Raw genomic sequence first — 23,678 nt, forward strand, 5'->3', positions numbered from 1 at the left:
CACACACACACACACACACACACACACACACACACACACACATAAATAAATGAATGAGTACAGAGACTAAATAAGCACCCAGGCACATAAACACACAGAACATTTTCCTAGAAATGCCCAAAATGTCCCTAACTGCGCTGACATAAGCATTTATTTGAGATGATTTAGCTATTTGGCATCAAATATACACCAGCCATTACACAAATATGACTGATCTGAGGAACCAACGACTGATGTTCAAACCTGCAGCCTCAGCTTCCCCATTGTTACACCAGCCTGATGCGGCATTCAACAAACAGACCTGAAAATCCCCCCTGGGATTTTCTGAAATTGTAGCTAGAATGTAAATTTTTGCGACGTCTCACTTTAAAGTCACATTACAAAACTCACCTGAGACATTAAACATACTTTACTCACTTTGCTGGCTTTCTTTCTCTATCTTATCTTATCCTGTAAGATAAATATTTAATTAAACCATCTCAGTCAGTATATCTGGAAGGCATCTTCTTTAGATTTCATTCCCAAAGAAGTATGATGGTACTATCAAGTTTTTGGACATAGAACCATTTACATTTACTGTATACAATTTGTTTAATGTTTTTATTCAAAGTGTCTTACAGTGCCTTTGTAAAACTATGGTATGAAGTACCATGAAATACCATTGAATATGAATTTTATAATAATTTAATATGATGGTATAAATCAAAGCTTTACCGCCACCAGAGTACATTTTAAAAAGCCATGATGGAGGCAGATTTAAAGGGGTCATGAACTGAGAAATCAAATTTTCCTTGAGCTTTTGACATATAAGAGGTCATCATACTATAAGAATATCCTGTGAGTTTCAGAACTAAAAACTTCCTTGTTAGTCAAAAGCAGCTTTTATTGTGACCAAGCCCAGAGAGCGACTCGTTGTGGAATGAGCCTGTAATAGATGGAGAAAGACGCCTCTGCAGAAGAAGATCAACGCCTACTTCATCATCACAACTTTAGCTCCGCCCACTGGAGTGTTAGTGAGATGACGAGGAGAGAAGAGCGATTCAGGAGCGACTACAAATAACATTCCCTTCCAAAGGATCCTAATGCTAGGAATGAGCTTATTTATTCTCATCAGTGTGAATGTCTCAGTTGAGCATTATTTATTTGTGTTAAATAAGTCTCACAGCAGCCAATCACAGCAGTGGGTGTTTACACTGAGGTCTCACAGCAGCCAATCACAGCAGTGGGCGTTTACACTGAGGTCTCACAGCAGCCAATCACAGCAGTGGGCGTTTACACTGAAGTCTCACAGCAGCCAATCACAGCAGTGGGCGTTTACACTGAGGTCTCACAGCAGCCAATCACAGCAGTGGGTGTTTACACTGAGGTCTCACAGCAGCCAATCACAGCAGTGGGCGTTTACACTGAGGTCTCACAGCAGCCAATCACAGCAGTGGCGTTTACACTGAGGTCTCACAGCAGCCAATCACAGCAGTGGGCGTTTACACTGAAGTCTCACAGCAGCCAATCACAGCAGTGGGCGTTTACACTGAAGTCTCACAGCAGCCAATCACAGCAGTGGGCGTTTACACTGAGGTCTCACAGCAGCCAATCACAGCAGTGGGCGTTTACACTGAAGTCTCACAGCAGCCAATCACAGCAGTGGGCGTTTACACTGAGGTCTCACAGCAGCCAATCACAGCAGTGGGCGTTTACACTGAGGTCTCACAGCAGCCAATCACAGCAGTGGCATTTACACTGAAGTCTCACAGCAGCCAATCACAGCAGTGGGCGTTTACACTGAAGTCTCACAGCAGCCAATCACAGCAGAGGGCGTTTACACTGAAGTCTCACAGCAGCCAATCACAGCAGTGGGCGTTTACACTGAGGTCTCACAGCAGCCAATCACAGCAGTGGGCGTTTACACTGAGGTCTCACAGCAGCCAATCACAGCAGTGGGCGTTTACACTGAAGTCTCACAGCGGCCAATCACAGCAGTGGGCGTTTACACTGAAGTCTCACAGCAGCCAATCACAGCAGTGGGCGTTTACACTGAAGTCTCACAGCAGCCAATCACAGCAGTGGGCGTTTACACTTAAGTCTCACAGCAGCCAATCACAGCAGTGGGCGTTTACACTGAGGTCTCACAGCAGCCAATCACAGCAGTGGGCGTTTACACTGAAGTCTCACAGCAGCCAATCACAGCAGTGGGCGTTTACACTGAAGTCTCACAGCAGCCAATCACAGCAGTGGGCGTTTACACTGAAGTCTCACAGCAGCCAATCACAGCAGTGGGCGTTTACACTGAAGTCTCACAGCAGCCAATCACAGCAGTGGGCGTTTACACTGAAGTCTCACAGCAGCCAATCACAGCAGTGGGCGTTTACACTGAGGTCTCGCCCCTTCAAACAGAGCGTTCAAATCAAGGCCTTTGGTTTGGCTTGCTCAGTTGGGGACACTAAATGTTCAACTAAATATCCAAATAAATTTAATAACTAAAATAAATTAAATACATCAACTAAATTACTGATCTGCCCACATTGTCACTGTATGAAAATTGAAATGAGCTGATGACATCACCGTTTTCTCCAGAGCGGCTGTACGGTGAATACATTTCTGTTGCATTATTTTCCTGTTTAACACTGTGAAGCTGCTTTGAAACAATCTGCATTGTTAAAAGTGCTATATAAATAAAGTTGACTTGACCTGAGAGGCTAAAATCAGAGTAGGACAAATGCCTTTTATTTCTAAATGATGACCATTTTTGATGTTAAAATCCTACTAACATTATAATTGCACCACACACTCTAAAAAATGCTGGGTTAACAATAACCCAAGTTGGGTTGTAAATGGACTAACCCAGCGATTGGGTTGTTTTAAGCAAACATTTAACCCAACCGCTGGGTTAAAACAACCCAATTGCTGGGTTAGTCCATTTTCAACTCAACTTGGGTTATTTTTAACCCAGCATTTTTTAGAGTGCAGGAAAAACTACGCAGTTCATGACTCCTTTAAATTACAAAATCAACCAAAATACATTCTGTTGAGCCTATAAAAATAACTTAACATAAAAAAAGCTATTTCTGCCAATTAATTAAGTGTTTTTTATGAGCAAAAGTGTAGCAAATATTGAAAAACCTGTCAAAATCCTTCATGGAGTTTAGCAAATATTAGCATATCCTTATATCAATAGGGAAGCAGTCATAACTTTCAACTGGGTGTGTTCTATACAAACACTGAGCTGAATCTAAAACGTGTTCTGCTATCAGAAAAACATATTGATAACGACGGCTCACTTTTACAATATCCTACAACACCAAAACCTCTGATATTTTTCTCATAGTGCAGTTCTGCTAATCGTGATTCAGCACACAAGCCAAATGCGTCTGATTTATTCTCCATAACCTCTTCATCCTTTTTAAAGGGATTATTCAGCTAAAATTGAAAATGCTGTCATCGTTTAATCGCCCTCATGTTATTCCAAACCCGTATAACATTATTTTGCAGAACACAAAAAGAACTGCTCGCTTCTAAATAATAAAAGTGGATGTGGACCAGCAGTCAATCTCCAATATAAAGACATGCATTCTAGACGATGAGACAATATAAGGAGGAACAAACTGAAATTGAAGTTATTCATCATTATTTTAATTGTATGAAAAAGTGCAGCTTGGGCATTCTGATAAACATCTCCTTTTGCGTTCCACTGAAGAAAGAAAGTACTAATTTCATGCCCTTGACACACAAAAGATCTGTGTTCTTACCATTCATGACTGCAGGTGGGATGTGAGGGATCCTCTACTCGACCGGCTGGCTAATACTCATCTGGAGAAACAGAGAGAGAGAGCGAGAGAGTGAGGATTTTACACATAGAAGAGCAACAGAGGACACACTATGATGGGAAGAGAAAGAGGTGAAGCAAGAGAGAGAGAGAGACTGTGAACAAGTGAAAAGGATTAAATGGGAGGACGAAAACAAGTAGAGAGTAATGAGACCGAGGCAGATGCATCTCTTCTCAGCTGCTGTTGAATATTTCGTCCATTGTTTCCATCCATTTTCCTCTCACACTCAATCATGTTGTTTGCCATAACACACACACGTGCATGCAACAAGCCACATCCCCAGTGCACCTTCACGCACTCACACACAAACAGGATATTGATTGTGCCCGAGCGATTTCGCCTAATGCAAAGCGATTGTTCGTCTCGGTCTTCTCTCTAAAGCTCTTTCTGGGAAACTAGCCCTGCATCTCACAACTGAATCCTATTGGGCAGATTGAACAAACACACAAACTCCCAATACAACTGAGGATCTCTGAGCCCATTTAAACACTTGCTGGAAAAATCTAGAAGTCCGAGAGTTTCGGCGCCTTTGACTACATTCACACAGCAGCAGATTGTCAGTCCCGTTGAGAGTGTTAAACTCCATTTCTACACTCTAAACAATGCAATTGGGTTGTTTTAACCCAGCGGTTGGGTTAAATGTTTGCTTAACCCTCTGGTGCTCTTCGTCATTTCTGTTTTGAAATTTTAAAAATCACTGCTTCATCGGAATGATATGAAACTTGGTGACTTTTCTAGCATTAGGTATGTTAACACACAAAAAAATTGGGGTCATGATTTGAGTATGCTAATTGGTCGTAAAAAGAAAAGTAGCTTTCATTGTCTTCGGTCATAAATGACCGACCGTAGGAAATTAATGGGAAATCGGCAAAAACACAAATTCTCAGAATATTTGTGTGTACAATCTACAAATCGGCCACAATGCTGAAAAAAAGTACACAGCAGTGAAGGGGTGACACTCTAAAACATCAAGAGTGTGATATTGACACATCCACTTACACACTCACTCACACACGCACACTTATACACACACACACACCTATGAAAAACTGAACCTATGAACCACATTTGGAATTTTAAAAAATCACAGCTTCATCAGAATGATATGAAACTTGGTGACGTTTCTAGCATTAGGTATGTTAACACACAAAAATTGAGGGCATGATTCAAGTATGTTAAGTGGTCGTAAAAAAATACTCCCACTTGTGCTCTTCGGTCAAAAATGACACCATGAATGGGAAATCTGCAAAAAACACAAATTCACAGAACAAATCTATATTTCTAACAACAACAAAAAAATCTAAAACTTTATAATAAATAGTCTTTGAGATTTTTTTAAATATATATATTCAAATCCATAAAAAAAAAAAAATCATTAAATGTGTTCAAAACAGAACTAGGGAATTCTCCATAGAGACCTCTAGTGATTACACCCATGGTTGCATGATTTCTTAAATAATTCCAAAAGAGGGCGCTAATCTGCCTTCAAAAAAATATATTTTGAAGGCCTAGTCTCTATTTTAACCTGAAATACTGCAATAAAAAAAAAAAACATTTAAATGTATAATTTTCAATGGCAAAAATAGACCATAATTATTGCTTAAATATGAAAAAATACCATAAAACCATCTCAAAACACAAAATGTAAAAAAAAAAAATATTATTGAAGAAAAATACATTGCATTGGTTTTACTGGGGTAGAGGAAGTTTAATTTGTAGGTGTCCGGTCACTTATGACCGGGAAGAATACCAATGCCACCCCTAAACGAAGAGCACCAGAGGGTTAAAACAACCCAATTGCTGGGTTAGTCCATTTTCAACCCAACTTGGGTTATTTTTAACCCAGCATTTTTTAGAGTGTACACACTCTGGTTACAGAGCGACAAACCGTATTGTATAACCAAATTAGTTGGTATGGGCTGTATTGATTAGAACAGCAATCTGATTCTGTTTTGTTAATCCTTCACTAATGTTAGTTTTTTTTTTTAAGTCTCCTGGATTGTAAAAAAAACAGTATAACTATTGTTAATATCAAAACATTGTATTGTGTCAGTAAGGCTTGATTACTAAATCCAAATTCATAGTTTTCAGTCACGTGACTGTCGCTGAGCCCTGGAGAGCAAAACAGCCATAGCCTCCTGGGACCCACTGTAGTGGACATTATATTTTAGTGAATTTCTCTGACATCATACATGTCACATAATGTCCTGTAAAGAGCACATTCGGGGCTTTGCAGAGATACCAAATGTTTGGAGGTTTCATCAGGACAACAACTTCTTCTTGGTTTTTAAAAACGGCTGACATTAATGTTTAGCACTCTTATGGAAATATGATAATATTTTGTAATTCTAATTTAAATCGGATTAATTTTCAAATTGTTTTTAAGGAATCAACATCTCAGGAAAATGTTATGGGGTTCCTAATCAAAATATGACTTTCTGTTACAAAACAGGGCATTGGTTTCATAAATGTCCACTGTAGAGGACGCCAGGACTCAAATCATGTTTATCAGGCATTTTGGAAACATAATGTGAATAGGGACGAAATTACATATCAATATTCCTATGAAATATGAGATATTATGAAAATGTTGCCAATTATTCCTCCCATTATTACACTTCTATTTTCCTTACATGTTGCACCAAGAACACATTAATATGCAAATTAGATGCAGTGTATAGATGCATTGTATTGGATGGGAAAATCCAAGTATGGCCATTTTACCCACATATTGCATAAAGTAAAATGGTATATCAATGCATTTCATTATATCTTTCATAACATAGTTCAGAATCATCTTTAAACAAAGAATGAAACCTAAAAATTGATTGGTGAATGAAAAATAAATCCATTGTTTTCACCTATACATGCAATTTCATGTCATTTTATTTTTTTAGTCCTGGTGTCAACTACAGAGGACACATCATAAAATATGAATAAAATATAATTTTTCCAAAAATGTTTTGTTTTTCCATTTGTTTCTTATGCTCTAAACAATGTAATGACATGAAAAAATACTAAATTCAAAAAACTTTTTTTTTTCTGGGTCCCAGGAGGATAGATCTGCAGCACAAGCCTGTCAATTTTCCATCTTAAAAACAAAAATATGTGAACTAAATGCAAGTTCTAAAACGTGAAAAACACTTAGGGTAAGTTGCACCAATAAGGATTAAATTAAGCAAACTTTAATGCTAATCAAAGATTTGTTGATATGGGGTTTATTTTAAATCGAGGATACTTTGATGAGCAGAAAGTTCAAGTGAACAGCATTTATTTGAAAAGTAACAGTCAATCCCAAACATTATATAACTTCTTGACCTATATATTGCATGTACTACATGAAATCTTATGCGTAAGCTGAACTGTAAACCTGCTGAACGTGGATAGACACAGATTCCTCCTAGTTAAACTGTCACCAGTGTGAGAAAGTGTCATGTGCACAAACACTAAAATAAGATTTAGTCAGTGATCTCGCAATCACATTGAAACCCTTTCAAACAAGAGATCACAAAACAAAAAACATATTAAAACAATACAAACTTTAAAGCTTTTCAAATTCATGTAACGGCCCTAATATTATACTTTGTTTCAGTATTTAATTTTTTTAATTATTATTATTATTATTATTATTATTATTATTATTTGATATAATTTATAATCATTCTATATTTTAGTTGATGTTGTTATTCTGTTCTACATACTCTGAACTGTACCACAATGTCTCATATTTGTTTTGTCATTAAAAATAAATAAATAAATAAAAAACGTATTTTAGTCAGTGACTTCACAGGCTTATATTTGTTTACAATAGAGCACAGGGAAGCCCCGCCCACTGTGGAATCGTATAGGTCCTATAGCTTAAACATCAAATCTCCTGATTGGCTGTGTCATGTCGCACAGCAGTTTCATATTCAATATGGAAACAAACTGATTATTCCTTTAAACACTGATTTTTAGGGCAATGCATTACTGTCCTTCCAACTACTTTTTTAAATGTATAGGCTATAGATATGTATTTATTTAGACTGGGTAAACCCAGCCTGATCTGCTGGCGATTTGATTTCGCCCTGCAACTCAGTCTGGACACTTGCACATTAATTTCTACTGCTTGTGTTACACTTTTACGGGAACCAATCACAGACTGGCTTTTGGCTATTGGCGGGTTTAACACGATGACGGATAGAGAAGCGATGGGTCGTTGCCCATTTATCATGCCTCTTGTGGTCTGATTGGTTGAAGGACTATCCAATTGCGTACAGAGTCATTTGAATTATGCTCGTTGATCACGCCTCTTGTGCAGTAGAAAATACAGAGCAGACTCCCCAGACCAATGTTCAATCTTAAATTGAGCTTGGTCTGGTGATAGTCAGACAAGTATTTATTAGCTTCAGTATCACATACATATACAGAAGCTAATAAATACTTGTCTGGCTATCACCCTCATAATCTTTAAAGGAAATAAAAAATAAAAAAAACGTCTCCCCTAGAGTTAAACAGTTGAGTTTTACCGTTTTTGAATCCATTCAGCCGATCTCCGGGTCTGGCGGTAGCACTTTTAGCATAGCTTAGCATAGATCATTGAATCTGATTAGACCGTTAGCATCTCGCTCAAAAATGACCAGAGTTTCGATATTTTTCCTATTTAAAACTTGACTCTTGTACTAAGACAGACGGAAAAGTTGTGATTTTCTAGACTGATATGTCTCGGAACTAAACTCTCATTCGTGCGTAATAATAATAACTTTGCTGCCGTACCATGAGTGCAGCGGCGCAATGATATTACACAGCGCCTGAAAATAGGCTAACTTCCGTCAACATAACCAATGTGAGGAAAAAATGTACGGCTGAATGGATTGGAAAACGGTAAAACTCAACTGTTTAACTCTAGGAGAGTTGGAAAATGAGCCTATTTTAAAATGACACTAATGCTGCGTCCCAATTCGCCTACTTATACTACGTCCTAAAAGTATGTACTCTATTTGTGAAGAAAAAGTACATGCACCAATAAAACACAATGTTACGAGTGAGCGAGCTGACTGTAACAAGATGGCCGCCAGGTGCGGACGTCGACCTCCATTGGCCAGCAGCGGGGACGAGACATCTAGCCTTTATTATGTATATCTATGGCCCAAACCATTCACACACTTTTTGTTAACTGGCTAGCAGCATTAGCAGCTCATCTTCTTCTTTTGCTGCGTCCCAATTCGCCTACTTATGCTACGACCTAAAAGTATGTACTCTTTTTGTGAAGAAAAAGTACATACTTTTGAGTGTGTAGCAGAAGAGTATGCAAGCTTTGGGACATACTACTTCATCATCTATAACAGACTCTGTTGCTTAGTTATGTGCATCCCATCACTGTTTAAACTGCCCAGTCAACCATAGTCACAGTTCAAATCCTCCACATTCAATTTCATTTCCTACCGTATCGGAGAGAAATGTAGTAGCACGTTGATCTGCCATTCGTGGGTCTTTAGTGCAGAGACTCCTCTCATATGTTTGCAAAGTTAATGGCCAAACGTATCATTACCAAACTTCTCAATGCTGCTGCAGGTGAAATATAATGTGGCTAACATTGAATAAATATCTTTTCGTCAGGTTAAATACTGATAATTGCTCACTCAAACCCCTTTATCTAATCCTCTCTACTTAACCGTCAGACTCGTGTAACCGTCATGTTTGTAGTTTTTTTTTTTTTTTAAATGTATCCGCGTTTGTAGTTCTAATCGAATCCTCGTCCATCTCGCAATGGGTTGTGGGAAATATCAGCCGTTAGAGTGCGCATCGATCTGCACTTCGAATTATGACCGGAAATAGTTGACCATCCGGGAATCTTTAGAATACTCTTTTCAACATACTACGATTTGGGACATACTAATTATTTTTTCGAATACTATTCAGTACGGATAGTATGCGAATTGGGATGCAGCGTAACCTTCCCTCCCCCCTCGAAACGACTTCTCTTCCTGTCATGTGCTATGGCTTGTTTCTACCTCCATTTTGTTAGCAACGCCCAACTTCCAACCCTCGCCTTACATTTTTTCTAATTTCAGAAGCCGTTTACTCAGATATACGTCACAATAGGGGAAAAAGAATAAATCGCAACGTTTCCGTTTCAGTCTCGCGAAAACAGCATGACTGAGTTGAGTTTGTGGCAAAACTTTTTACAGGCCTTGCATTATACTGTCTTTTACTGCATATGATAATTCCTACTCAGAAAGTAGAACTGAAGTGACCTTCATTACAAGATCATTAGTATAGGTCTGTCACGATTCCTCAATAAAATTTGAGTGTTCGATTTTAAAAATCCTCGATTGCAATTTCACATGAAGTGGCGCATTCCACATACGAGAATCCATGAACTGCATTATTAGATCGTTTTCTCTGCACAATATATATAAACACAACTTTAAAATCTTAATATAGCACGTTATATCATTTATAAACCTAGTCTCACTCGGGAGAATACATTTCTAAATATGGAAACTGTTGTCCACCGCGATTTCAAAATAAAAGATCAAACCCTTGCATGTTTTGATGTTGTTTTGAGGTTGTAGCATTTCTATCGTAATGCCAAATATGAACAATTTAGTGGACATTTCGATTAAATATTTTTCGGTCAATATTTAATAAGGCTTCGATTGTGTTGTAAAGTGAAACAACAACAACAACAAACACCAGGCCATTGGTGGCGGCCTCTGCAGGTATTTGCTATAATACATAACGTACATAATAAAAGATTTCAATTGGATTGACCTACAACCAATCAGAGCGACGGAGCGACGCATAACGTTAGTTGTCAAATGTCAACAGAACTCAACTGCACACAGTGTTGCCAAGTCTGCGGTTTTCTCGCCGGCTGTTTTTCAATGTCCGCGGGTTTAAGCGACACCAATTATGTGATATTTAGACCCAGGAATGCGAATTTTAGCAGACAATCCTGCCATAAAAACACATATTTTACCCCTCAAAAAATCCCCCCGGAAAGCTATTGGGCTTGTTTTGGGCTAGTTTTGAGGTGCAATTGGGCGGGTTTACCAACACGATCATCATTTCAGAGAGAAATAGTAAAGGTGAAAACATATACGAACAAGGAGTCTGTTTAGTATTAGAACGAAATCAACCCAAGCGCTCTTTGGTGACGTGGATGATTACGTTACTGTCGATCATCTGTCCATCATCGTATAAAGCCCGCCCTGAAAATTTGATTGGTCCGAACAGCTCTGGTTTGAGCATAGTTGCTCCACAACGGATCAAGTCCAGACCGAACTGCCCGACCTCAAATGTTGTGGGCAGGGCTAAGTTCAGCTGGCATCCAGGAAAATAAAATGACTTGCCTATTATTATTGCCTTGTTGTTATTATATGTATTTTAAGTAATTTTAAAGGCTATTGTTCACAAAAAATATTATCCGTTACACTCGATTAAATAAATAAATGGCGAATTACTACCAAAATAATCGTTCGCGACAGCCCTAGATTAAATGATAAGTACAGTAAAATGCACCTGCATTGTTTTGCATTCTGTGACTTTGTCATATTTTGTCAATGTAGATTTCTTAAATATAGTGTTTCTTAAAAATATCGTCTCGTCTTGTTCTCGTGATCCCAATATCATGTACCGTCTCGTGAGCTATCGTCACAACCCTAATAACAACATCCTTTTACGGTATTCCCAAAGAAAAAAAACAATGCCACACCAGAAACACATTTAAGCAGTTTAACATCATTACTTTAGAGCCATTTTCACATCCAAGTTCAAATTCCATAACTCATCTTTCATTATTAAATGGAAATGAAATGTTTGGCAGCGTTTCAACCGAGCCGCTGGTACGGGGGAGGCAGCACTGGTGCAGTTTGGTTATTATCCTCAGAAGTGAGAGACAAAACATTACATCTTTCAGTAATGTACATTTACATCTGCTCCGTTATGCTAGAGTGCATTAGTATACAAATCAGCACCTCTCTGCACATTAGCTGTCAGCAAATATTCCAGCAGTATTGGAGGTGTTTGAATCTACTAATTAAACTTGCCTGCCAGTGACTCAGTAGTGCACGAACCTCCTCCTGCTCATTTGCTTTAATACTTTTCGATCTGTCTGCGGAATTGAAGACTGTAAAAATCTAATTATCATTTGGTTGAGGACATGCTATGCACCACAGATACTCACTTCTGGTGTCCAACGGAGCTCTGTATTTAGTAAAGTATTATTTCTAAAGCTCAGATTACGAGTCATTGAGCCAAACAGATTTGAAGGCCGGTGTTGTGCTGAATTTTAATTTCCTGACAAATTATTACCTCCCTCGATGAGACCACTACCTGGCTGCCTAATCCTAATCTCATCCCCGCAACTAATCCTAAACCTACATATACTGGGGAGGTAATCTGGCAGGGGTCTGAATTTGGCACAGCAGCGAAAACTAACTTTCAAATCAAATTTATTAAATGTTTTTCTCAAGTTGGCACCCAATTATTGCAACGTCCTTTCCCCAAGATACCAGCTCTGAGTCTTCTTCTGTAACGCCTGATGAGTTTGGAGATCAGAGCCCATTCCTTCATCCAGAATCTCTCCAGATCCTTCAGATTCCAGCTCTTCTCTTCAGCTCATCACTCATTCTCTATAGGGTTCAGCTCAGGAACTAGGACGGCCATGGCAGAAGCTTCATTTTGTGCTCAGTCATACATTTCTGTGTTTGTTTTGGATCATTGTCCTGATCATAGACCGTAAAAAAATATGGACGACGCGACTTCATTGGCTTCCACTGATGAGACGGAGGTCTGAATATGGTACTGATATCTTACGCAGATTTGGGACCGAGTCTGCGCAGTAGTGATCTCGGGACCGGAATCTGAGCGGTAGAGCAGGAAGTAGAGGCGCGATTATCAAAAGCCCTCCCACACTCTCACAGTTGCAGAACAATTCATTATGATGGTGTGAAATAAAAGGTTATGGAAATGTAGAAATTAAAGCTAAAGCTCCAACCTCCTCCCAAAAATCCCGGAAAAAATCTGTTAGTGCCTCAGTGACAACTTCACTCAGAGAAGCCGTCAATCTCAGCTGTCAAACATGACGTCACTCCAACAATTATTAGAAGTGTAATTTAATTGTTTAGTTTGTCTCACGTCCATTAGAATCCACAGAGAGGCGGGGTTTATGAGCTATACTGGGACCAACCACCGGGGGGGCGATCGAGGCACAGAGGCTTCAGTTTCTGAGAGGAGTGCTGCAGGCTTGGTCCTGATGGAAGATCCAACCACGGCCCATTATCAGATTTCTAGCAGAAAGGTTTTGATTTTTTTATCTGTTGGTATTTGCTAGAATCCATGATACCATGAATCTGAACAAGATGTCCAGGACCTCCAGCAAAAAAACAGACCCACAACATTAAAGATTCAGCGGTGTATTTAACTGTGGACATGGGGGACTTTTTTTTGTTTGATCTGACCACAGAACCAGGTCCCGTCTGAAGCTCCAGTCGTGTCTGACACTGAATATGCTGGAGTTTGTTTCTGGATGAGCGAGGAGGATTTTTCTGTAGGAGCTGTTTGATAAATTTTTAGTCTTTCTGAGCCAAGACTCAACTAATCTCTGCACTTCTCCAGCTGTGATCTTGGAGAGTCTTTGTCCACTCAAACTCTCCTCCTCTCGTGCATTAGGACGATATACACACACGTCCTCTTCCAGGCAGATTCATAGACATCTTCCAGACATCTTTAGTTGATTGAACTTCTTAATTATTGCCCTGATGGTGGAAATGGGGATTTTCAATGCTTTAGCTCTTTTCTTACACATTTTCTATTTTGTGTAGCAATCTTTTGCTGCACATCAGAACTATATTCTGTGGTTTTGTGATGAATGATTAAGGGAATTTGGCCTTTGTGTTTCCTCCAAGCGGCAACCTCCCGCAGTTTCTCTTGAAGCCAATACGGAAGTGACATATACTGCAATTTATCGACTGGCCACTAGGGACAGGCTCCAGAAGGAGCAGAATCTCATTGAGCTCATGTTAAAATGCCCAACTTTACAGCAGAAGAACACATGTTTACGGCCTGGTACAAATTGTGGTTTTGGTCTATACGGCTAATTTTGCCCTTTATGACGACTGTGAAGGGGGTGAAATTTTGTATAACTCATTCGTTTACATTAAATAAAGCATTAAAGTTCTGCATAATTAAGGGCGTGGCCACTTTGAGTGACAGGTGGATAGCCATTTTTCTGCTGTCTGTTAGTCATCGCGTCACTTAAGCTCCGCCCACGTCCCGCCTTTTTGCCCATTTTCTGTTATCCGGAAATGACGCGCTGCCAAGATGGCAACGGCCAGCTCGACCCTACTTTACGCTTAAAAACTGCTCATCAGAATCCTATGGGTGATGTCACGGACACTACATCCATATTTTTTTACAGTCTATGGCTGTCTTATATTTATACTTCTGTGGAACAGGAAGTCATGGCTGGACAATTTCATGCTCATAGTCACCCTGGTGTGGTAAACCCAAATGTAAATATGAATGGGAATAAAACTTCAGAGATATTTTACTCAACAGTTTCTAGGGGTGCCAATAATTGTGGCCAGTATGCATAGGAGAAAAACGTTGATTTTCCCCCACTTCCAATTGTTTTACTTCAATGAAAGGTTAGAATTTTGGAATTTTTTTTTTAAGATCAAAAGGATAAACAATATAGCCTTTGCTCATATTTACCAAGGGTGTCAATATTAGTGGAGGGCACTGTATAAAAGACATTTCCATTTCATAAAGAGCATTTCATAATGCTTTTCATGAATTTATGTCCAATTAGTGCAACAATCTTAACGTGCAATGCCACAAACAGCTTAGCCAGTCCACACTTACAAAATAGCACTGCATTGTATATGTATTGTGCTGCTTTTATGGCTCCCATGAGAGTCAGGGTTTTCTAATAGCATTGACTGCAGGATTATCTATGCTTTTAAAGCGTAAATTACATTTTAGATAGCACATGATTTCACACTGTTACAACAGTATACCTATTATTACCTCTTCACAGCATGCTGCAAGGCAATAACAGCAAGTTACTTGAGTCAAACATGTCAACTGACTGAATAAACAGAAACCAGGCAAAACAGAACAACGTGTCTGATCTACCAATTCTCCCTCTCTTACTGCCTTAATAACAAGTCATCCGAGTTTAAGTCCCTGCATGAGGTCCTTCCTGAATCCCGTTTCCTTCTCTTCCCATTAGTTTGTGTCTAAACTTCACTGTCCTATCTAATTCATAATTCAAGAGATTCAAGAGTTTTATTTGTCACATACACAGTTATATACACAATATACAACTGGCAGTGAAATGTAAACTAAATAATTCTAAAGGAGAGAGGCATCGTCAGTTTTGCATTAAGGAATACTGAGGCTTTTGAGCTTAGAGCGATATCTCGCTCATGTATATGATTCATGAACAGCACATAAGCCTTCATTTCCTTCATTTTCAAACTTCATTAATTTCTGCAGACTACAGAGGTTAACAGTATCATTACAGTATCAACTACACTGAGGGGATCAGATATACATTTACATTTATTCATTTAGCAGATGCTTGCAAATGAGGAGAGCAATAGAAGCAATCAATCCAACAATAGAGCAACAATAGTCAAGTGTTGTGACTAGTCCCAGTTGGTCTAGCACAGTACAAATGCAAGGTTTTTTAAATAGATATATACTATTCTATATAAGTGCTTTTAAAAATGGGTCAAGTTTTGGCGAAAAGCCGTTTCCGCCATGCGTTCAATTCAAAGGTTTAAGTTTAACCTTAAATCAATCCATCACATTTGCTATAATTGCTAGAATCTTATCGCTCATTATGAAACATTTTTAAAGTAAAAGGAATGCTTCATGGCATACCAAACTTAAAGTACTTTTAAAACTGGCATTAATAAATAATAATATAGGCTAATAAAAATATTTCATTTGAAGATTAGAGATGCACCGATATGAAAATTTGCCGATACCGATAATTCTTTATATTTGAAAGCCGATAACCGATATACCACATTTTTATATAATTTTTGAAAGCCTGATTACAAAAACAAAAGTCTTACCATTAGAAGCCATGTCCCAAGCACACAATTATAATGTCCTAATTTTATGTAGCATCAGGGGTTTTCAAACTTTATGATGCCAAGGACCCCCAAATATGGCGAACGTTTTATGAGGGACCCCCTTTCTAAAATCCATCTATATATTTTTATGTATGGAAAAAACATTTAAACTGTTAGATAAATAGTAAGTGTGACATTATTAATACAACATATTGTTTCCAAAATTAAATAGGCTATACTTAACCCCTAGGAGTCTGAGCTTTTGGGGCCCTTTAGAAGTTTTGACATGCTCTGACATTTGTGTTTTTTTTTCAGTTGCTTATAAACACATTAATGGCAAAAGTGTAATTACACTGTATTCAGCACAAACTGGGCTACCATAATAAGTGAGCAACATGTGCATGCTTGTATTGTTGAGAGAAAAATAATTATGCATGGTTTTTGAGAAAACTAGTTTTAAAATTAAGGCCTCAAAACACACAATAGATATGTCCACAAGACATTTGTCTAATGGGTGTATTTGCCTAGCATTTTTGCTTTAAACTGATGTGAGAATCATTGAGCCTACTCATTCACATAAAACAATACACTGATTTAAAATTTGTAAGACAGTTGGATGTATAAACCTGAAGAACATTTTTCAATGAAAAATTATTTGTATAAGCAACTTTCACAATAAATGTGTGTAAGCAGTTTACGTACTCCATTAAGAATACTGCCTTAAAACCCCAGTGAGCGAGATAAAGGGGACTATAGTGAGAAAAATTAACTAGAAAGACAAAGCAAACATACAATTCTGGAAAGTATGTATATAACAAGAAAAGAGAGAAACATTTAGAAATTAAACAGTTAGAATGTTTGGTAGACTTTAACCATTTTTCTTTTTATTCTCTGAAAATTTCTGGGGACCCCAGTTTGAAAACCCATGGCCTATATGACAGACTTGCATTGAACTGTATTTTCCGGTATTGAAGTGATTCCAATCATATTTCAAGCCATTCAAAACTATCATGGTCAACATCTAAATCAGCATCTGAAGTGTCTCGACTGAAGGAAATAATCCATTATTTATCTGCTTTAATATATCAGCCGAATTTTCTTATCGGGCCGATAACGATAACATTAAAAATTAACATATATTGACTGATACTGATATGATGGCAGATATATCGTGCATCCCTAGTAAAGATGCCTTCAGACTGTGGAAATACTTACAACCCCACTAAGTCATAAAGCTTATTTGTATAGTGTCCAACTTAATATGCATTGACACTCTTGTGATTGCCATTTGAGACAGAAGAGAGGATAGATGGAGATAATGAGAGTGAAGATGTGACCCAGGGTTCTCGTCCTCTACTAATCTACTGTGTGCAAATAAAGAGTCCATTACAGATCAATAAATGGAGGGTTAATAGACTGAGGTATAGATTAAAGAGCTGAAAGCTGAGGCAGACAGGATCTGTGGTTTGGACTGGGTTCTCACACATTCATACACACTGAAACTCAAAACCTCTTCAGGGTGCTTTGATTGCTTTTACTACATAATAATGCACTTCAATCTTTTACTTTGCCTTTCTTATTTTACCTTTTGTCCAGACACCTCACTAAATATCTGCTTTAAATAAGAATAAACTATGGGAATAATCTCTCTCAATCTCACATATACACACTATATTGCCAAAAGGTTTGGGACGTCTGCCTTTACATGCACATGAACATTAATGACATCCCAGTTGGCCCACCCTTTGCAGCTATAACAGCTTCAACTTTTCTGGGAAGGCTTTCCACAAGGTTTAGGAGTGTGTTTATGGGAATTTTTGACCATTCTTCTAGAAGCGCATTTGTGAGGTCAGGCACTGATGTTGGACGAGAAGGCCTGGCTCTCAGTCTCCGCTCTAATTCATCCTAAAGGTGTTCAATCGGGTTGAGGTCAAGACTCTGTGCAGGCCAGTCAAGTTCCTCCACACCAAACTCACTCATCCATGTATTTATGGACCGACGCTTTGTGCACTGGTGTGCAGTCATGTTGGAACAGGAAGAGGCCGTCCCCAAACTGTTCCCACAAAATTGGGAGCATGAAATTGTCCAAAATGTCTTGGTAAGCATTAAAGGGTTAGTTCACCCAAAAATGAAAATTCTGTCGATTTCAAAACACGGCCTCATGAAGCTCCGAAGCGTTATGAATCAGTGAGTCGATTCAGCAGTTTGAATCGCCAAATTTCAGCAGTTTGGCGGTTTGACACGCGATCCGAATCATCATTCGACTCACTGATTCATAACGCTTCGAAGCTTCATGAGGCCGTGTTTTGAAATCGTCATCACTATATAAGTCGTTATTTAGGGTTTTTTTGCGCACAAAAACTATTCTCGCCGATTCATAAAGTTATTTTAGAACCACTTTGTAAGGACTTTGTAATGACGTCTTTAGTACCTTTTAAGGGTCTTGAGAGTGAACCGTGCCATTGTGCCAATGGAGGCCTTTCAGAGCCATCAGATTTCAACTAAAATATCTTAATTTCTGTTCCGAAGATGAACGGAGGTCTTACGGGTGTCGAACGACATGAGGGTGAGGAATTAATGACAGAATTATCATTTTTGGGTGAACTAACCCTTTAAGAGTTCCTTTTATTGGAACTAAGGGGCAAAGCTCAACCCCTGAAAAACAACCCCCACACCATAATCCCCCCTCCAACAAACTTTACACTTGGCACAGTGTAGGCAAGTACCGTTCTCCTTGCAACCGCCAAACCCAGACTCGCCCATCGTATTGCTAGACAGAGAAGCGTGATTGGTCACTCCAGAGAACACGTCTCCAGTGCTCCGACGCTTTGCATTTCACTTGGTGATGTAAAACTTGGATGAGCTACTCGGCCATGGAAACCCATTCCATGAAGCTCTACACACTGTTCTTGAGCTAATCTGAAGGCCACATGAAGTTTGAAGGTCTGTAGCTATTGACTCTGCAGAAAGTTTGCGACTTCTGCGCACTGTGAGCCTCAGCATGTGCTGACCCCGCTCTGTGATTTTACGTGGCCTACTACTTCGTGGCTGAGTTGCTGTTGTTCCCAATTGCTTCCACTTTGTTATAACACCACTAGCAGTTGACGGTGGAATATTTAGTTGTGAGGAAATTTCCTGAATGGACTTATTGCACCGGTGGCAACTGATCACGGTACCACTCTTGAGTTCTCTGAGCTCCTGAGAGCGACCCCTTCTTTCACTAATGTTTGTAGAAGCGTCTGCATGCCTAGTGCTTGATTTTATACACCTGTGGCCATGGAAGTGATTGGAAAACCTGAATTCAGTGATTTGGAGGGGTGTCCCAATACTTGTGGCAATATAGTGTACATATACACAAATACACAGTTCAACAGGCATGTGCAGACAAGCTAGTGGAGTGAAGTTGAGACGAAGGTGAAGTGGATCTCAATCCTTGAAATCAAACACACACAAACAAACATTTTTACTATTCAATTTAACCCAAATATTTTATTCAGGTTCTAAATATAATTCAGGTCCATTTCTTCCAATGAACAATATAGATAATTAATAATAATTATATATAAGAGAATTAAAATGAATTTCCATTTTTCATTCAAGTTATTTATGAAACAAAATAATCAAAAACAGTTTAATTCAATTTAAAATCCTGGTAATATTTGCAGGAAAATCTCCTGTGATGTATTAGAGAGAGTGTATTCAAAATATGAACATGACGTTCAAACCTAAAGTGACCGTTCAATTTTTTTCTGTCAAAAAATATCCACATGAAACTAAAGGTCAAAGAAACTACATTTTATTCTCACACAATCATAGAATTCTTAGCTCATTCATATGCACATAGTAAACATCTGACATTTGCATGTCATTAGTTGAACAGGGGGCAAATTCTGATTCATTTCTAAATCAGCTTTATATAATCCACCACATCATTTGCATAAAGCCGTTGGACAACTAAATGTTGTCCATTTAGTCGCATTGTTCACCATAAGTGTTTATGGGAACCAGGATTTCTATTATTTAGTTCAGAAATTCTGCGGCTTCACATGGAGGATTTCTAGAAGAGCTCGTGCTCTAGAGAGGTTCGGGGATGTGGATGAGAGGTTCAGAAGTGTAATGGATCCAGGATGAATTGCTTATTAAAAACTGCTCTCTAAATTCCATTCTCAATTTCACTGTTCTCATGTAGACTAAACTAGAATGAATATTAAAGTGTCTCTCTCTGTCTAATGCAGCAGAGATGATGCGAGAGAGAAGAGAGGACTTCGTACATCAGTGATCTTATAGCACGGCTTGCAGATCCCTGTTGATTTCTCGCTTTTCCTGTCACTCTTCTTCTGAACGCTTAATAAGGATAAGGATAATTTGGAGTGAATCGCCACATTCATCAATGCAATTCTCTCTATGTCTGGAGTAAAAGTCACTGTGGGTCTCACATTTTTGTGCAGTAAATTTAAGATGGGCAGTTGCATTTCTATTTACACCCACACAAATATGTCTCCCCGAGGCTCTGAGAAAACATTAGGATTCAGGCTGCACAGATACACAAACTGATCACTATGAAGACAGAGAGAGCGACATACAGTAAAGCGAGAAAGCGGGGGGGAAAAACGCTCCTTCTCTGAACTACTAAGTCTCAGTACACTTTATAACAGCCGTGGGGTTTCATTCGACTGTACAGACAAGGACAGGCAGGAAATGTATATTCTGGGGGTGTATCATTAAGGATTCCTATAGCTCGAAAATTGGCGCATGGCACCAGCAACACCAAGGTCATGGATTTGATTACTAGGAAGTGGGAGCGGGAAAAATGCAAATGATACCCTGATGTTAAAACTAAAGGTACATAATTTAAATGATAATGTATAGTAATTAATAATGAATAATATATAGTTGTAATATAAAACTAGGCCTGTCACGATAACTACTTTTTGTTTCGCGATATATCGTCCCAGAAATAATAGCGATAAATTATATTATTGTCATTTTAAGACAATTTTATGCCACTGAATATTTAATCCTAGTATAACAGCATAATAATGCAAGCAGACCTACACACTTTCAAATGACAAACTTTTAATTCTTAGATCATGGAAATTAAGGGTAAAAAATATATGCTACAAAATACATTGTTATTGAAATATTGTAAGGTGGTCATATGAACTATGACTAACATGAACATTTAAAAACCATATGCAAAATCAAAATTGAATAGATCCATAACGGATTGCGAAAAGTGCATGCAACCTATTGGAAAGCCCGGATGAGTAATTAGTTGGGTTAGTAAAATAACTAAATTATAGTTATGTAGAAAAAAAATATTTATGTAAAGAGATATAGTAAAATACGATATCATCGTCCATCGCAATGTTTTACTGTATACATCGTCAACTGCCAATTTAGGGGACATCGCCCAACCCTAGTTGTAGCTGCCTTAATAAACATAAAACTGCCAAGATTTATCCCACAACTATTTACAGAACCGGGATGACAGAGTTGACATGTTAAAGCTGTGACCGCAGAGAAGTGAGGACACAACTTTGATTACTTTTTTTTAAGGAAAATATAATTCTAGATGGACTTTGTGTAATGTTTGATATATTAAAGAGCTCTGCCTTTCAATTTGAATGTATATTTTTTAATGTGTTGCATTTTAGACACATTGTGACATGCTGAGGACAGGTTAAATGACATGTATTTTCCAAGTATAGAGCATGTATTTAAAATAATAACAACATAATTATTTAAAAATAAAAGCAATGAATGTCCTGAGTATCCAGATTTTCTTTAGATGTAACTTTTTAAGTATTTTATTTTGCTAAATTCCTTTATTTTTAACATAAAGAGGACGTTTGTGTGTAGTAAATGTTTTGTCCCTTATCTTAAGAATTGTATATATATATATATATATATATATATATATATATATATATATATATATATATATATATATATATATATATATATATATATATTACATGCAGCCGTATATTTCTTAAAGGGGTGGTTGATTATGATTTCACTTTTTTAACTTTAGTTAGTGTGTAATGTTGCTGCTTGAGCATTAACAACATCTGCAAAGTCACACCGCTCAGAGTTCAAAGCAAAGGGAGATATTTTCTTTTACAGAAATCGCTTTTTAAGGACTACAACAAATGGGCGGTAGGCACTACAATGAGCTTCTTCACATTTAGTGACATCACTAACCCTAAAATATACATAAACCCCGCCCCCAGGAACACACAACAAAGGCCCTTTTGAGAAGAGGAAGAGTTGTTGTAAAGAGTCTGCTCAAGCTGTCGCATCCGTCTTTTCACATTTATTGCAATACAGTACGAACACAAATGCAATAGCATGTCATAAAACCGAAGATGACAACATAAGTAATAACCGTAATTAAACTAAACTATACCTGTTCTATCTTCATGCAGCAGATATTCTCTGGCTCTGTGCATCTTACAACAGATCCCACACAAGCGATTTATAGATTATCATGACAGAATATGCTAATCGATGATTTGACAATAGTTAACTCCATATCAGCTACATAAATTCATCAACTAACCATTCAGAAACGTCCTGCCGTATTCTACATGTTGTCTCTTCTTCTTGAGTCTCTCCATCATTGTCCGACTCCGGTTTGAACATAAAAGGCTGAACAGTTTGGGACATTTTCAGTACGTGTCTGCGTGAGGTAATCAGAGCTGCTAACACAAGCTCTTGAAGCTCCGCCCTCTTTATGAAAGGGGGCCGGGAGCAGCACCTAATTTGCATTTAAAGGGACACACACAAAAACAGCACATTTTTGCTCACCCTCAAAAAGTGACCATTTTAACATGCTATAAAAATTATCTGTGAAGTATTTTGAGCTTAAACTTCACATACACACTCTGGGGACATCAGAGACTTATTTTACATCTTGTAAAAAAGTTTTGTTCTTAACATTAAATGATTCAGAAATTTTGATGAGTTTTTCACCCACAGCAGTGATTGTTTGAAGAGTAATACTGGCTTTAAACATGATACAGCTACATGCAATACAGTATAAAATGAGTTCAAATGAGCATTGAAGTGTGTATTGAGTCTTGCTGATGGGGCTGTGAGGTACAAGAAAGCCTTTAATTGTCATTTGTTATCTAGAATGCTTCCTCATTTGTGTCAATACAGACAATATCACCATTGTGCATGTAGTGAGAATGTGTGTTTGTGTATGTGCAAGCCAAGAGTTAGTGTTACATCTGCAAACAGAGTCTGAGCCTACAAGCATTGGGACACGATTTACAAGCTTTCCTTTAAACACACACATACAGAAACATGCAATCCCACCCAATATCCTTCCGTCAAAACCTCACATACAAGAACACTCACATGAAAAAACAACAGGTAAGGGTATTTTCGACCTGTGTTCTTGCATAAACCTTGCTCTCTCTTTCATTCTGTCTGTCTCGCTCTGTCCCATCCCTATCCATCGCTTACTTTATCTCACACAGTCACAGACAAATGCCCCTTGAACTATTAGTGATGGACACCTGGCAAATCAGCATTCAACATGTCACTCTCCTCACAGAGCACATGTCTGTTCTGAGTGCACTACCCAGCATGCTTTGTGCAGGGAAGGGGAATAAGGGCTCCTCTGTCCACACAGGAAACAAGCATATGAAACATGCCAGCGAGACCACACTAGCCATTCAGAGAGTTGATGCCGCAGAGGTGAACGTGAACAGAGAGCGGCAACTTTCTATATCATATCTGTATGATTAGCAGACTCATACTCATACAAATC

At 38.3% G+C, this 23,678-nt stretch overlaps 1 protein-coding gene across 1 annotated transcript in view; it reads right to left on the bottom strand.

The window, feature by feature from the left end:
• itsn2a (intersectin 2a) overlaps positions 1-23,678 on the bottom strand; it is a 104,915-nt gene that overhangs the window by 63,573 nt on the left and 17,664 nt on the right. Inside the window, exon 2 of the mRNA XM_079830494.1 lies at positions 3,744-3,804. Within this exon, the coding sequence (XP_079686620.1) occupies positions 3,744-3,750 (7 nt within the window). The 5' untranslated portion in view covers positions 3,751-3,804. The remainder of the gene's footprint in view (positions 1-3,743; positions 3,805-23,678) is intronic.

This window comes from Gobio gobio, assembly GCF_949357685.1.
Source record: "Gobio gobio genome assembly, chromosome: 12".
In the NCBI taxonomy this organism is placed as follows: Eukaryota; Metazoa; Chordata; class Actinopteri; order Cypriniformes; family Gobionidae; genus Gobio; species Gobio gobio.